This window comes from Hibiscus syriacus, unplaced genomic scaffold, assembly GCF_006381635.1.
Source record: "Hibiscus syriacus cultivar Baekdansim isolate YM2019G1 unplaced genomic scaffold, ASM638163v2 tig00110392_pilon, whole genome shotgun sequence".
Lineage (NCBI taxonomy): Eukaryota > Viridiplantae > Streptophyta > Magnoliopsida > Malvales > Malvaceae > Hibiscus > Hibiscus syriacus.
The window spans coordinates 333,700-348,280 of record NW_024062720.1 but is presented as its reverse complement, the minus strand read 5'-3'; the positions used below and the strand labels follow the sequence as shown (position 1 = coordinate 348,280).

The window sequence follows — 14,581 nt, the reverse complement described above, 5'->3', positions numbered from 1 at the left end:
AATAACTATCTACAACTACGAAGAGACAAACAAAGGGTTTGTCATTCAGGTATGTGTCAGGAGCAGACAAAATGGGGCATCTGGCACATGAAATTGCAAAGCTAATTGGCATTCAGGAATATGGACTAAGGGAGTTGAGAAACACCTATTATAGTCGATTTCAAATGAGCACTTAGGTATCTCATTTTTAGACCGATATTCTTTCACTACCTTTGCTAGAGGAGTCTACGAAGCTTAAACAAATGGAAGATTTCAGAGAACTTAAATAGAAGTATTCTAAAAAGTCTAGCAATTAACTATGCTAGTTACATCATTTTGTCCACCTCCGATCAAAATGCCAAGCCAAGAAAGAGGGGCATGTCCTAATTTTCACGAAGACTGAGAAAAGGAAAAGGTCGAATCGATGAAACAAACCTCAAAATATAGGTAGACTACCTCAAAACGAACATGTCGATCTTGATATTTGTCAATGATTTGTAGCTATGAAAGATTAAAAAGTAGTTGATTACTTTGATAATCAATGAACTCATGCTTTATGATTTGCTCCAATTATGAGGCCTAAGATGGGGCATTATTTTAGTTCATTTGACAATGAAAATGCACATATTCTTTCTTCATTAAGTTGTTTTCAATAGAAGAAAATTAAAATAAGATAATCTCTCTGGAAGCATATCTTAGAATTCAACAAATATCTCTCTGAAGCTCATGATCGAAGCTGGGGCAAGGGAAGCCAAATTTTTGGGGGGGAAATTTGATGGGGCAAGGAAAACAAATTGTCTCAGGTCAAAGTTTGCAAGAGTACACCCTGGTGGAAATGAAGAAAACTAAATCAGGGATAGAGTGAAGGTTGCTCATGCAACCATTCTTCTTCCAGATCGAGAAAACATACATCAACATATACATACATGTTACATGAGTTTGCATCTTTACATCAAAAATTTATCATCACGTGCAATAAAGACTCTAATTTTCCCTTTATGAGGCTACTTTTAAAATTTCACTTGAAATTTTATCTTTCTTAAAGATATTTATCCCCTCTCACAAGGACAAATTTGAAAATTTGTCAAATCAAACACAAACTTCATCTTGGCATCCATCATAACATCTAGGATAGTCATTCATAAATGCATCAATTTTTTATTGATCTTTCATAAAATAAAAGTTTGATGATGATCAGATGTCTTCAACCTAAAAGAACAATGTCATCCACAGAATTGATATCCTGAAGTGAACGATCAAATCTTCTAAAGGCAGCTAGATTTCCTCAACATACGGAGTAGATTGTCTGTCGCCTTTGAGATTGTTTCTCTCGAAACAAAGTGTCGTCTCGCTAGAGACAAATTTTCTAAAAAACCAATTTTGTCTCTCTTGAGACAGTTTTATCTAAAAACAAATTTTGTCTCGCTTGAGATAATTTCTCTAAAAACAAATCCCGTCTCACTTGAAACAGTTTCCCTCATAACACAAATTTCAAAGTTGTTTTACTTGAAACAAAATTAATAAACCATTGAGATTATTTCCCTTGAAACAAAGTTTTGTCTCTCTTGAGACAGTTTCTCTTAAAATAAAAACATTGAGACTGTTTCCCTTGAAACATATTTTGTCTCTCTTGAGATTGTTCCCGTTGAAACATATTTTGTCTCTCTTGAGACAATTTCCCTTGATACATGTGTTGTCTCTTTTGAGACAGTTTCTCTTGAAACAATTTATTCCTAAAGATGGTCACCTGTCCTCATCGCGTAGGAACTGTGTCATCCACCGACCAGATCTCCACATCACGTAGGAACCACGTCACCCTTATATAACCAGCTATCCTCATCACGTATGAACCGTGTTATCATCATCCCTAAATATGGTAGCCGTCCTCATCACGTAGGAACCGTGTCATCCACCGACCAAATCTCCTCATAACGTAGGAGCCGCGTCAACCTTAGATAACCAGTCATCTTCATCGTGTAAGAACCGTGTTATCATCTCCTTAAAGATGGACAGTCATCCTCATCACGTAAGAATCGTGTCATCCACTAACCATATCTCCGCATCACGTAGGAGCAACGTCAACTGCCTCTGACACCCAAGGGTCAACCGCCTCATAACGTCAATCATCCAACGGTCTAGATCACCCAAGGGTAACTGCCACCTCCATTGTTGTTGTTGCTACTATCGCCGACCGCCTCTGACACCGTCGTTTCATCCCTATGTCACAAATCAATCAAATAAAGAAAAGCAATCAGAGAATAAAATCACATAAAAAATATATTTGTACAAAAGGGATATCCCGAGGAAAATCCGGGGCTGTCAATCCACCACACACGTCATCAAAAGCCATCACATACCAACAAATGAAAACATGGGGGAAACAACACACACGGGGGACATGGAGGAGAGAGAGAGTGTGTTCGAAGAAAAAAAAGAGGAGATCCTATTCGATTCAGGAAAAAAAATGAATAAACCAGAGAGAAAATCAACCTATTCGAACGAAAAAACCAAAGGAAAAAGAGAGAAAGAGAGAAGTATACCTCAGCTCAAAGCTGGAAGTCCAAGGGTCATCGAATCTCTAGGTTTTCGAAAGGTAAAACTTAGATCTAGGGGTTTAGAGGGTAGTTGCCTATCTCTGGCTGTCGTGAACGGCGGCGGCGGCAACCTATCTCTTCCCCGATGAGAGAGTTGAGAGAGTTTTGAAGACTCTCTCTCTCTCTATTTTCTGAAGAAAAGCAAATGAGGGAAAGCAAATAAGGGAAATGAGAAAGGAAAGCCTGATTTCAGGCTTATATATCCCCCATGAAACGATGTAGTTTCGATGGGGACCAGTTGGCAATTTTTTACGCTTGGGTAAATTCTACTTTGGGTCCCTCTAACTTTGTAATTTCATCTTTCAGCCATTTAATGAAATTTTACTTTATTTAGTTTTGAGCACTTATATTTCAATGTTTATGTTTTAGTCTTGTTCTTACATATTATGTTATTCTTGTTAATGTTTGATTTTGGTCATGATATTTGCAAATCTTCTATTTTAGTCACTACTTTTCATTTGGTTTAATTATTGTTCAACCTTTTATGTTTCTGGTTTATTTCATTTCAGTCCGTAATATTATTTATGGGTTATTTTCATTTCCAGCACCTATATTATTTAATATTTTCGTTCTTGGTTCTGATTTGTTTATATTTAGGGTAAAGTATAGTAATGGTCACTAAACTTTTCTAAAGATTTCATTTAGGTCCCCCAACTTTTAAAACTTGCAATACAGTCCCCCAGCATTTAAAACTTGCAATACAGTCCCCCAATATTTAGTCCATTTGAAATATGGTCCCCTAACAGTTATATCAGGGACCATATTGCAAATTGACTAAATGTTGAGGGCCCATATTACAAACAGACTAAATGTTGGGGATTATATTTCAAGTTTTAAAAGTTGAGGACCTAAATGAAAGCTTTAGAAAAGTTCAGTGACCATTACTATACTTTACCCAAATAAATATCCATTTCCCTTTGAAGGAAAAAAAAAGTGTTGTAAGTAATAATATTTTTGGTAGGGGAATGGAGTAGGTTGATGTTTGTTTGGAGCATCATTTTCAGCAAAATCCAAAACTGCTGGGGTCGAGAACTGCCATCAAAATGTTGTGGTTCCAATCGTTTCAACAATTCTAGTCCCAATCTTTCTCCTACCACCACAATCCCATCTCAAATGCAAACATCCCTCGATTATTAAAACAAAAGTCGTGTAATATCAGACTTTTATCTTCTTTAATTTTTTCACCGTCCCAACTTCAAATTAACTATATTTCATCTCTTACTCCCAAAAAAAAAACAATCAAACAAGCATCAATAAAATTTTAACTTGATAAAAACATGATAAAATCAAAAAATTTGTCTGGAGAATCCAAATAATTTTATCTTGAACTAGTTAATTTCTTTACAAAATTTAACTTCAAGACGTAGCCATAACTGGCTTATACTTTTAGCCCTCTTTATACATAGAAACAAAGTTTATATTTAATTTCCTTTTTTCTTTTCATTCAATTTTGTGCTTCGCGCTCGTGAGGTGTTTATACGTGGATTGAATTTGAAGTCGATTTTTTTTAATCTGAAAATTCTAATAAAAAAGTTCATTTTTAGAAAAAAAAATAAAACTGAATTCTATAATATAAATAATAATGTAGATTGAGCCAATCTGTGAGAGACCATGTTTTCAAAGAGAACCAAGATGGAGTCGAGCATTCCTAATTCACCCTTCTTTATCACATGCCTCTGTGAATCTTTTCTTCTCATCTTCCTTTCCCATTCTTTATTCATTCCAATGAAGAAGACCAACACACTTTCTTAGTGGTTTCTCTTTTCAGTTATATACTTTTCCTTGTACCAACTACCCAACTTGTTAGTTTTAAAATACATAAACAAACTCGGTTTTGTGTTATTATGTTTGGAGAAGTTCTTATATCTATATTAAGCAATTCCACTAATTTATGAAACCAATAGTAGGGATTGAGTTGGAATGTCATTAAACTGTATTAAATCCGTTTATATGGTATTTCTACTTTCAATTATGTTATTATGGAATATAAATATTTTACATTATATCTAAACAAAAAGGATGGTAAAATTCCATTAAGTAGTATATAAACAATTTATGATTCAATTTATGTTCGTTGCTAAACAAGAGAATAACTTTGAAAAAGGAAAAGCAAAGGAGGGTAGGAGGAATAAAAAAATCGAAAACACCCGCAACTTGAGGTTCCAATTCATTAATGAACTGTGTTTCTTGCATATTGGATTACACTATTCCTTTTAATCCAAACACAAAAAAAAAAAAAAATAAGGGTAAAGTATAGTAATGGTCACTAAACTTTTCTAAAGCTTTCATTTAGGTCCCCCAACTTTTAAAACTTGTAATATAATCCCCCAACATTTAGTCCATTTTCAATATGGTCCCTCAACATTTAGTTCGTTTGCAATATGGTCTCTGACGTAACTATTGGGGGACCATATTGCAAACGGAATAAATATTGGGGGATTGTATTGCAAGTTTTAAAAGTTGAGGGACCTAAATGAAAGTATTAGAAAAGTTCAATGACTATTACTATACTTAATCCTTATATTTATTGTTCAACCCTTTCAAATTTCTGTTAATAATATTTAGGTCCCTTAAAATCATCAAATGTGATTATTTATGTCGGTTATGTTTAGAGTTGTAATTTTTATTTTATTTTGTTCTAGTCCTTCATGTATATGTATATTTCATATATTACGGCTCTATATATTATTTTAAATGGACGTTATTAGCTCTGTATGTTGCGAATATTTTATTTTGTAGATTTCAAATTGTATTTGTTTTCATTGTTTTTTCATTATCTATCGATATGTTATTCGAATATTTTCAAGAACCTTTATTTATAGAATGAGTGTGGAAAGCATCACTTGGTAGAAGTGATGGATACGACATTTTAACAAAATGAGAATTTGAAATAAATCTAGTTTATTTTACTAATTAAATTAATTTTTTTATCAAATAATGTAATGCATTTTTCTTTAAATGGCAATTTATGTTATTTTACGCAAATGTCGATTTTAGTTTATATTCGATACGCATTTTTTATCGAGGATGGAATATTCTTTACAGATAATAAATAGGTGAGATAGCTTTCCCGATGGAGGATTGCTAATCTCGAGATTTCTATTCAAGTTAAAGAATTTTCTCTAACCAATCAATTTAGAGCAAATTAATTAAACTTTAATAAATGGATCACATTCTAACTATATATTCGATTCACAATTTCCACCATTTACGACAACGTGTAAGCGATTAAGTATCAATTTTAGGCGTTGTGGAGGTGTTTACCCTTCCCCACACGTAATCGACCCCCGAACTTATTAAATCAGATCTTTGGTAAACGCAGACCAATTTTTGTCTTAAAAACGATTTTTCTTAAAATTATTTTAAAAAACGTTTTTAGATATTCGAACTACCTAATCCAAAGGTCGATGGTGACTCATATTCAATTTAATTCAAATCAATTCAAAATCGTCAATTTTTCAAATAAAAAACATAAGTGTTCTTTTAAACTTAATTGTTTTTTTAAAAAAATGGCTTGCCGTCCGTCCAATCACAACGGGCAATCTCGCATCTGATTCCTACACAAAACTCATGTTAGCCATCCAAATACGAGTGAGAAACCCAATTTGCACAGAAAAACTAAAATATACCCATTTCTGAAACCCGAATTCCCACTAGTTTTGCTTCATCTTTGCTTTCTGGACTTAGCCCGTGACCAACAATTATTGCCAAAAGACTATCAATGAATTTCCCACTGTTGTCAACCCCATATTGAACTTCAGTTTTCCAATTAGCTGCTAGAACACACAACGCCATGCTATCCGGTCCCCCAGATACACCTAGAGCTAAAAAACAAACCCAGAGATGAAATCAATGATATAAAAATTTGCAGGACCAAGTTACCATTTTTTTTCCATCTTAAAACCGGATGAAAAATTTCATTATTTGGTAAGGCCATCGATTTCTAGCCTAAACCCAACAAAGAGAAGGGCAAAAAGAAACTAACCAATACGGTTATGGTGTTTGATTCCGGCCATGGCCATTTTCCTGGAGAAAGCTTCATTGTACGTGGCCATGTCTACTAAGTTTATCATTAGGGAGCCAGCGCAATGGCAAAAGACGAGCTTCGAAGGTATATTTCGAGATCCATCATAACGGAGGTGACGGCGGCAGCGGGGATTGAGAAGTGAAAAGGAAAGGTTGACGATGGTTCTGGTATGTGAACAGAGGACTAGGCCTCGAGCCATCGAGTGGGTTGAAGCACTGCCGGTTTTTGCTCTCAGACGTACCCAACATAACTCTATTGAATTGAAGTGTTTCTTTGAAAATACGATACGATACGATACAGTAAAAGCGGGTAAACAATGTGACCCGAATCACGGGCCGAACAAAGCTTGAACAAATTGAAACCCGTTAAATACTATACTTAACTCCAGCCCAAAATCGGCCCGGACTTGCTGATGCGAAATGCGATCGAGTTTAAGGTCACGTGACACATCACTCCGACGACGAGCAATTTAACTTTTAGTAAATTATGTATTTACTTACTCATCTATTTTTTGGATTCTTTAATCATTTAACCATTATTTTTTCTAAATCATATTTAATTTTCATTTTTATTCTATTTTAATTTTCGTAGTTAAAAAACAAAACACTACTAATATGGTAATTTTTTTAAAAAAAATTCAATGATGATATAATATTATCTTATGATATACTCATATCATCATTAAATTTTAATGATGAATAATCAAAATAAAAATTAAAATATAAATTAAATAATATTATTTAAAAATAGTCAAAAAGACACCTAAAGTTTCTAAACAAACTAATTTAGGACTCGTCTTGTTTTTTGGATCAATGTGACCCTATAAGGCTACAACTCGAAAAAAGAACTCAATATGACAACTTGACCAACATTTTCTATCATTGGCTAACAGTTACGTTAATTCTTGTTGTTATAAATTAAGTAAATTACATCATTCATCACTCAATTATTTTATTCTTTTTTAGTTTGGTCATTAAACTCTAAAACTTTTCAATTTCGAAAACTATTGGTTAATGACGAAAAACATTAGTCAAGGGGTTACATTGGTCAAGGAGCCACATTGAATTCTTTTTTCGAGTTAGAATTTCACATTGATCCAAAAAGTAGGATGAGGGTCAAATTGATTTTTATTTGAAAAGATTATAGACCTCAGGCATCTTTTTGCTTAAAAATAATAATTGAGTGATCAAAATAAAATTATAAAATATATGGGTGATTAAATACGTAGTTTACCCTTTAGTATTTAGTAGCAGCTGATGAGGTGGACAGTTGGATTTTGTCCTCCGTTCTAAGATCGACGAGGTTGTCGGAAGTTCAAGATGCAACTGGTTTAAGAGAAACAAGAGATTTCTTCTTCCACATCCGTTTTTCTCAATCCGATGAGGGGATTTTCCAGCCAAACAAGTTTCGCTCACCATGGCCACAGCTCTACCTTCGATGCCTCTGAAATCCTCCCTTTTCGTTCTTCTTCTCTCCCTTTTCCTTCTCCATTTCAAACTCTCTTTCCGTTCGTCCCGCAACCTAACCCTAACCCCTAACCGAATCCACCCACCCCTAGCCACCCGTAACAACTACATTGTCCGGTTCACCGATTACAAACATGCGTCCGATCACCGTTCGTACTTGGAATCCTGCCTTCGATCCGAAGGGTGGGAGTGGATCCAGAGACACAACCCGGCCGCTAAATTCCCCACAGATTTTGGATTGCTTTCGATCAGGGATTCGGTGAAAGAAACCGTGATTGAAGAAATTCAAGGGCTGGGGCTAGTTAAAGATGTTAATGTTGATTTGATCTATAATAGGGGCCTGCTTGGTGGTGCTTTTGAGAATGGGAAAAAGCGACCCGGAAAGATTTTTACGTCGATGTCGTTTAGTGAAGAGAAACATTTCCACCATTCGGGTTTAAGTAATTCCTCAATTAATTGGAGTCGCCATCTTTTGATGAAGGTAAATTTTTAATTTGATTAAGTAAATTTCCCAATACGAGAATATAAATGAATTGAAACGAGGGAGGAAAGTTACGGAATTTCTGATTTTGATTTCACAGAGGTCTCAAGTTACTTCCTTATTCGAAGCAGATGCTCTATGGCGAAAAGGGTATACCGGCGCTAAAGTCAAAATGGCTATTTTCGATACCGGAATACGTGCTGATCACCCTCATTTTCGAAACATTAAGGTACGATATGTCAGTGGGAAAAATGAATTGGTTTGAAATTATTTTCTTATTAAAAACGACTCTCTGTTTCGCTAAGTTAATAATGAGGGTTCAATAGAGTTTTAATATTCAACCTTGAGAGCAAAATTTTCAGGAACGAACTAATTGGACTAATGAGGATACTTTGAATGATAATCTTGGACATGGGACATTTGTGGCTGGTGTTATTGCTGGTGAGAATGCAGAGTGTCTTGGTTTTGCACCAGATACTGAGATTTATGCTTTTCGTGTTTTTACCGATGCACAGGTAAAACAAGTTGGTATTAGAAAATTTTTTCCTTTCTAATCTCACCCCTTTTGTCCTTGATTTCCTCTCAATTTTATCTCGTCATCCATTTGAGAATGCGCTTAGCATGCACTACAGAAATCAGACCTTTTTTGAATTGTTCATTACCATAATTAGATGTTAGAATTGCAAAATGATGAATAGGAAAGATATGAGAGACTTGTATACATCATACAGTATATCCATGAACCTAAAGACATTCTCTTAACCATAAAATTTGGCTAGATTATGAAAATTTTGTTCTCAGCTTATTGCAGGTATCATACACATCTTGGTTCCTCGATGCTTTCAACTATGCTCTTGCAACCAATATGGATGTGCTAAACTTGAGCATAGGTGGTCCTGATTACTTGGATCTCCCATTTGTAGAGAAGGTACAACTCATGGCCTGTGGCCCTATTGCGGCTCATATGTCGACCACCATTTTGATAATTTTGTTTCAAAATTGCGAAAGAGTGAACAAAATATTGGCTTTAATCTGCTCTGCATTTGTCTAATTTTGGTTATGTTGCAATATGGAAATGCTTCAATCAAAGCAAGTTTATTTCTTCATTAAAGTTGTTGAGAAGATTGCTTGTTTTCTTTGGACATTTATTTCCGTATACGGAAAGATCAGCTTGTGAGGTTACCCATCTGGTGGTGAAACTTCCAATATTCATCTACGCATTCTCTTTTGCATATTTTTCTTGAATGCAATGGAGCTTAACCTTTTCGATTGATGTTTTCTGCTTTATGGTTTCTCCAGGTTTGGGAAATTACAGCCAGCAATATTATTATGGTATCAGCCATTGGAAATGATGGACCACTCTATGGCACTTTAAACAACCCAGCAGACCAAAGTGATGTTATTGGTGTTGGTGGCATTGATTATAATGATCACATAGCCTCATTCTCATCACGTGGCATGAGTACTTGGGAGATTCCTCATGGGTAGCGAATTTTTATTCTAACATATTAACTTTTCTTTAAATGTATTGAGGTCTTGGTATTGACCTCTTTTCAGTGCTGATCGTATTGAAGGCTTTAGATCTTCACTTTCATGTAGCCCTTTTCTTTTTGTTATGATGTTCCATCTCTCTTAAAGCAAGCTTTATGATGTTGAGTAATCCTTGAAAATTTAACTTGATGATTATCTTTGCAGTTACGGTCGTATCAAACCAGATGTTGTGGCATATGGGCGGGAAATTATGGGAGCCAAGATCAGTACTGGTTGTAAAAAATTATCAGGCACTAGTGTGGCAAGTCCTGTGGTTGCGGGTGTTGTATGCCTGCTTGTCAGTGTCATTCCTGAGAACAAAAGAAAGGAGATTCTAAATCCTGCAAGCATGAAACAAGCTCTGGTTGAGGGTGCTTCTAAGCTTGCTGGTCCTAACATGTATGAGCAGGGTGCAGGGAGAGTAGATCTGTAAGTTCACGAAACCACAATGCTTCTCCTATTAACATTCGGAAATCTTTTAGATCCATGTATTTAGTAAATTATCAGTTTGTTGCTATTTTTATTCTATCTGCATCTCCAGTTCGGTTGAAGCAACTATGGTTATTTTTAATTTTGTTGTCAGATTAGAATCGTTTGAAATTTTGAAGAGCTATCAACCTCGAGCAAGCGTCTTCCCTAGTGTTCTTGATTATACAGATTGTCCATATACCTGGCCCTTTTGTCGTCAAGCACTCTATTCTGGTGCCATGCCTGTTATATTCAATGCTACCATTCTGAATGGAATGGATGTCATTGGCTATGTCCAGAGTCCACCAACATGGCATCCTTCATCCGAGGAAGGGAATCTTTTAAGCATCCGCTTTACTTATTCAGAAGTCATCTGGCCTTGGACTGGTTACATAGCACTGCACATGCAAATTAAGGAAGAAGGGGCTCATTTTTCTGGAGTCATTGAGGGGAATGTAACTGTTAGAATATACAGTCCTCCAGCCCAAGGAGAGAAAACTGCTCGAAGTAGTACTTGTGTGCTTCAATTGAAATTGAATGTGGTTCCAACCCCACCACGATCAAAACGGGTATTGTGGGATCAGTTTCACAGTATAAAATATCCTCCTGGATATATTCCAAGAGACTCATTGCATGTGCGGACTGACATTCTTGATTGGCATGGGGATCACCTTCATACAAATTTTCATAATATGTTCAACATGTTAACTGATGCTGGCTATTATTTTGAGACGCTCGGTTCTCCCTTTACATGCTTTGATGCCAGCCAATATGGGACACTTTTGCTTGTTGATCCTGAAGAGGAGTACTTTCAAGAAGAGATTGAAAAGCTCAAGGATGATGTTATTAATACTGGGTTGGGGTTGGCTGTGTTTGCTGAGTGGTATAATGTGGACACAATGGTTAAAATGAGATTTTTTGATGACAACACAAGGAGCTGGTGGACCCCAGTAACTGGAGGTGCAAATATTCCTGCACTAAATGATCTTTTGGAACCATTTGGGATCGCTTTTGGGGATAAGATTCTGAATGGTGACTTTTCTATTAATGGCGTGCAGAGTCGATATGCATCTGGAACAGATATAGTGAGGTTTCCAAGAGGCGGGTACATACACAGCTTTCCTTTTTTGGATAGCTCAGAGAGTGGGGCTACTCAAGATGTGCTACTAAATTCTGGCACGAACAAGGTGATTAGATATAGATGCTCTTTCTTTCAGGGATTCATGGACCTTATTTCAGCGGAATGAAATGTTTTACATTTTTAATCATTTATGTTTTGCAACCATTGAAATGATGTGATCTATTTGTCATGTGCAGGCTGACTCTCCGATTCTTGGCCTGTTAGATGTTGGTGAAGGTCGCATTGCTGTATATGGGGACTCGAACTGCTTGGACAGCAGCCATATGGTTACTAACTGCTTCTGGCTTCTAAGAAAAGTATTGGATTTCACTGGTTCAAATATTAAAGATACAGTGCTTTTGTCCGAGTCTGTCAAGCAAGATATGCCATTGTATGAAGATGACAACCGCTTACCATCTCGAAGAACTGATGTAAATTACTCTGTGTATTCGGCTGTCACAGGGAAGGATTTAATCTGTCGAAGTGATTCTAGATTTGAAGTGTGGGGAACTAAAGGATACAATTTGCAAATTCGGGGCAGAAACAAAAAACTGCCTGGCCATCATGTTATTGACTTGGGGAGAGGATTAAATTCCACTTTTGATACTAGCAGATCAAGACGCCCCAAATTTACAAAGAGAAGTAAGGGTGATTCTTTGGGAAACAGGTACCTGGGTCTTCTATACGGAGATGAGGTAAGAAGCTGAAGATTTGGTTGAACTCATTAATGCTTTATGTACAGTAAATCCAAGCACTGATAAACTTCCCTCGCGTTTTCAGCTGGATGTGCCTGAACTAGTTGCCAGTCATTATTGGCTTGTACCAGCAATAGTTGCAGTTACAGGTTGGTGAATGTAATATGGTAGTAAATCTATCTTATTTGTTTTTAAAAGCATCATTGATCGATGTACTGTTTCTTCAGGCTCTCTACTGTTTGTGAGCATTTGGCGAATTAGACAAAAGCGGCAGAGGCGAAGGCGATCTGGCTCTGGTCGATGGGCCTATCTATAGGGATGGGGACGAAATTTTTTTGTGTAACTTTCTCCTTTTTTCCCTACTTGTCACAATTTTTTAGTGCTCAAGGCACAACAGGTTGAGAGAAACCATGCTTTGAATTCATGTATGTAGATGAGTAACAATATTATTGGCTAGCGAATAGGAAAACCATGATTCTCTACATGGTGCTAATTCACAATAGGCAGTTTAAGGTTACAATGAAGCTTTTAGTCTTTAAGAATGTAGCTATTTTTAACCACAATACATGCTTTCGAAAAAAAATCGTTAAGATGTGCTACACAAATTGCGTTTGTTTAACGTGATATAAACTTTTATCAAAGAGGGAACAAGCTTCAATATAAATTGAGTTTTGGGTAAGAATCTTCTTCCGGGCTTGAAATATTATTTGATAATAAAATTCCTGGTAATATAGCAAATCAAATGAAATTTGAGCAGCACATGGTACAGCTCTGGAAATGCGAATCAAATGGTTGTTAAGTTGTAATAACGATTTAAAAGGCCACCTGCCAAATCTTTTTATTATTAACAAAGAGCCTTTTGTTGATATCTGTGTTAAAGTCATCATTTTAAATTCTCTTTTTGTCCTGGTGTTGTCAATTCTGGACCCATCGGCAAGCATTTTAAGGTTGGCAATGAATTGGATTTGGATCACCCTCACCTTACACCTATGGCAGGATGTTTGACTAAATTAGATTAGCTTAAGGGCAAAGTATATAGTACATAGATGGTATCTTAATTATAAAGTATGATTTTATGTGTATCCGACTATTAAAGTTACGAGATGATTTCTTGATTATAAGGTTATCTCCAGCCCTCATCTCTATTCTATAACATCTCTATCTCTACTCTAAAAATGAAACAGTAATTCATCTATAGCACTATCTCTACATTACCATCAACTCTACTTTATTCACAATATTTAACTATTATACTATTGATTTTGCAAATATAAAATAAAAATATACATTTCTAATAAATATCAAGATAAAAAGTATAAATAAAACATTCATAAATAACATTACGAAAATACAAAAAAAAAATTACAAAAAAATATTAGTATGTTTATTTATCTAATTTCAATGTATTTTATATATCTTGCAATTTAATCTACTTGAATTTAAATAAAAAATCAAAAAATTACAAAAATCAGAAAAAATACAAAAAAATAGTATGTTTATTTATCTAATTTCAATGTATTTTATATATCTTGCAATTTAATCTACTTGGATTTAAATAAAAAAATCAAAAAAATACAAAAAATCAGAAAAAATACAAAAAAAATTAGTATGTTTATTTATCTAATTTCAATGTATTTTTATCTATCTTGCAATTTAATCTACTTGAATTTAAAAAAAATCAGAAAAATAACAAAAAAAAAAATGTAGCGCAATCCACAATGAAGATGCAGATTGGCGATGGGCTGGAGAAAAGTACTACCTCCAAAGTGGAGATATTCTCCAAACTTAAGCAGCGTTGGAGATGCCCTAAGGCGTTTTGTTAAGTTTTTTAAAAGTTATAAAATATTTCCCAACCATTCACATGTTTCAAAGTCTTCATTTTTTATAGACCTTCTGAACTAAACGTTAATATATTGATTGAGTAGACCCGATTATTAGGGGAGAGCTAGAGTGAGTGCTCAGGGCTCTCATTTTTTCATCTTTATAATTAATTCATTAGTTTTTTTTAAATCTTATTTTTTCACCTTTGTAATTGAGGTTTTAATATTATTCAATCTAACTTTTTATTTTTAAAATTGAATTCTCTAATTTTTTTCAATCTATTTTTTACTTTTATAATTGAGGCCCCTAATTTTGAAATCTCACTTTTAACTTTATATTGAAGCTTTAAGTTTTTTTCAATCTCACTTTCTACCTTTTCAATTAAGGCCTCTAAGTTTTT

The 14,581-nt window shown here is 34.9% G+C and overlaps 2 protein-coding genes across 3 annotated transcripts; one reads left to right on the top strand and one right to left on the bottom strand.

The window, feature by feature from the left end:
• Positions 1-6,191: 6,191 nt before the first annotated feature.
• LOC120123365 lies at positions 6,192-6,826 on the bottom strand. Its single transcript, XM_039142277.1, has 2 exons — positions 6,559-6,826; positions 6,192-6,397 (listed from the first exon to the last, which is right to left on the bottom strand). Exons 1-2 carry the CDS (start codon positions 6,797-6,799, stop codon positions 6,192-6,194), a joined length of 447 nt encoding a protein of 148 aa, XP_038998208.1. The 5' UTR covers positions 6,800-6,826.
• Positions 6,827-7,950: 1,124 nt separating this feature from the next.
• LOC120123243 (subtilisin-like protease SBT6.1) lies at positions 7,951-12,781 on the top strand. Of its 2 annotated transcripts, XM_039142164.1 has the most exons (10): positions 7,951-8,547; positions 8,648-8,776; positions 8,910-9,062; positions 9,359-9,475; positions 9,847-10,031; positions 10,243-10,506; positions 10,661-11,732; positions 11,863-12,360; positions 12,446-12,509; positions 12,588-12,781. In XM_039142164.1, the coding sequence occupies exons 1-10, from the start codon at positions 8,017-8,019 to the stop codon at positions 12,674-12,676; spliced, it is 3,102 nt and encodes a 1,033-aa protein (XP_038998095.1). In that variant the 5' UTR covers positions 7,951-8,016; the 3' UTR covers positions 12,677-12,781. The 2 variants fall into 2 exon arrangements, with proteins under 2 accessions (XP_038998095.1, XP_038998096.1); XM_039142165.1 differs by lacking the exons at positions 7,951-8,547; positions 8,648-8,776 and having other exon boundaries at positions 8,959-9,062; positions 9,349-9,475; positions 12,588-12,780.
• Positions 12,782-14,581: the final 1,800 nt, after the last annotated feature.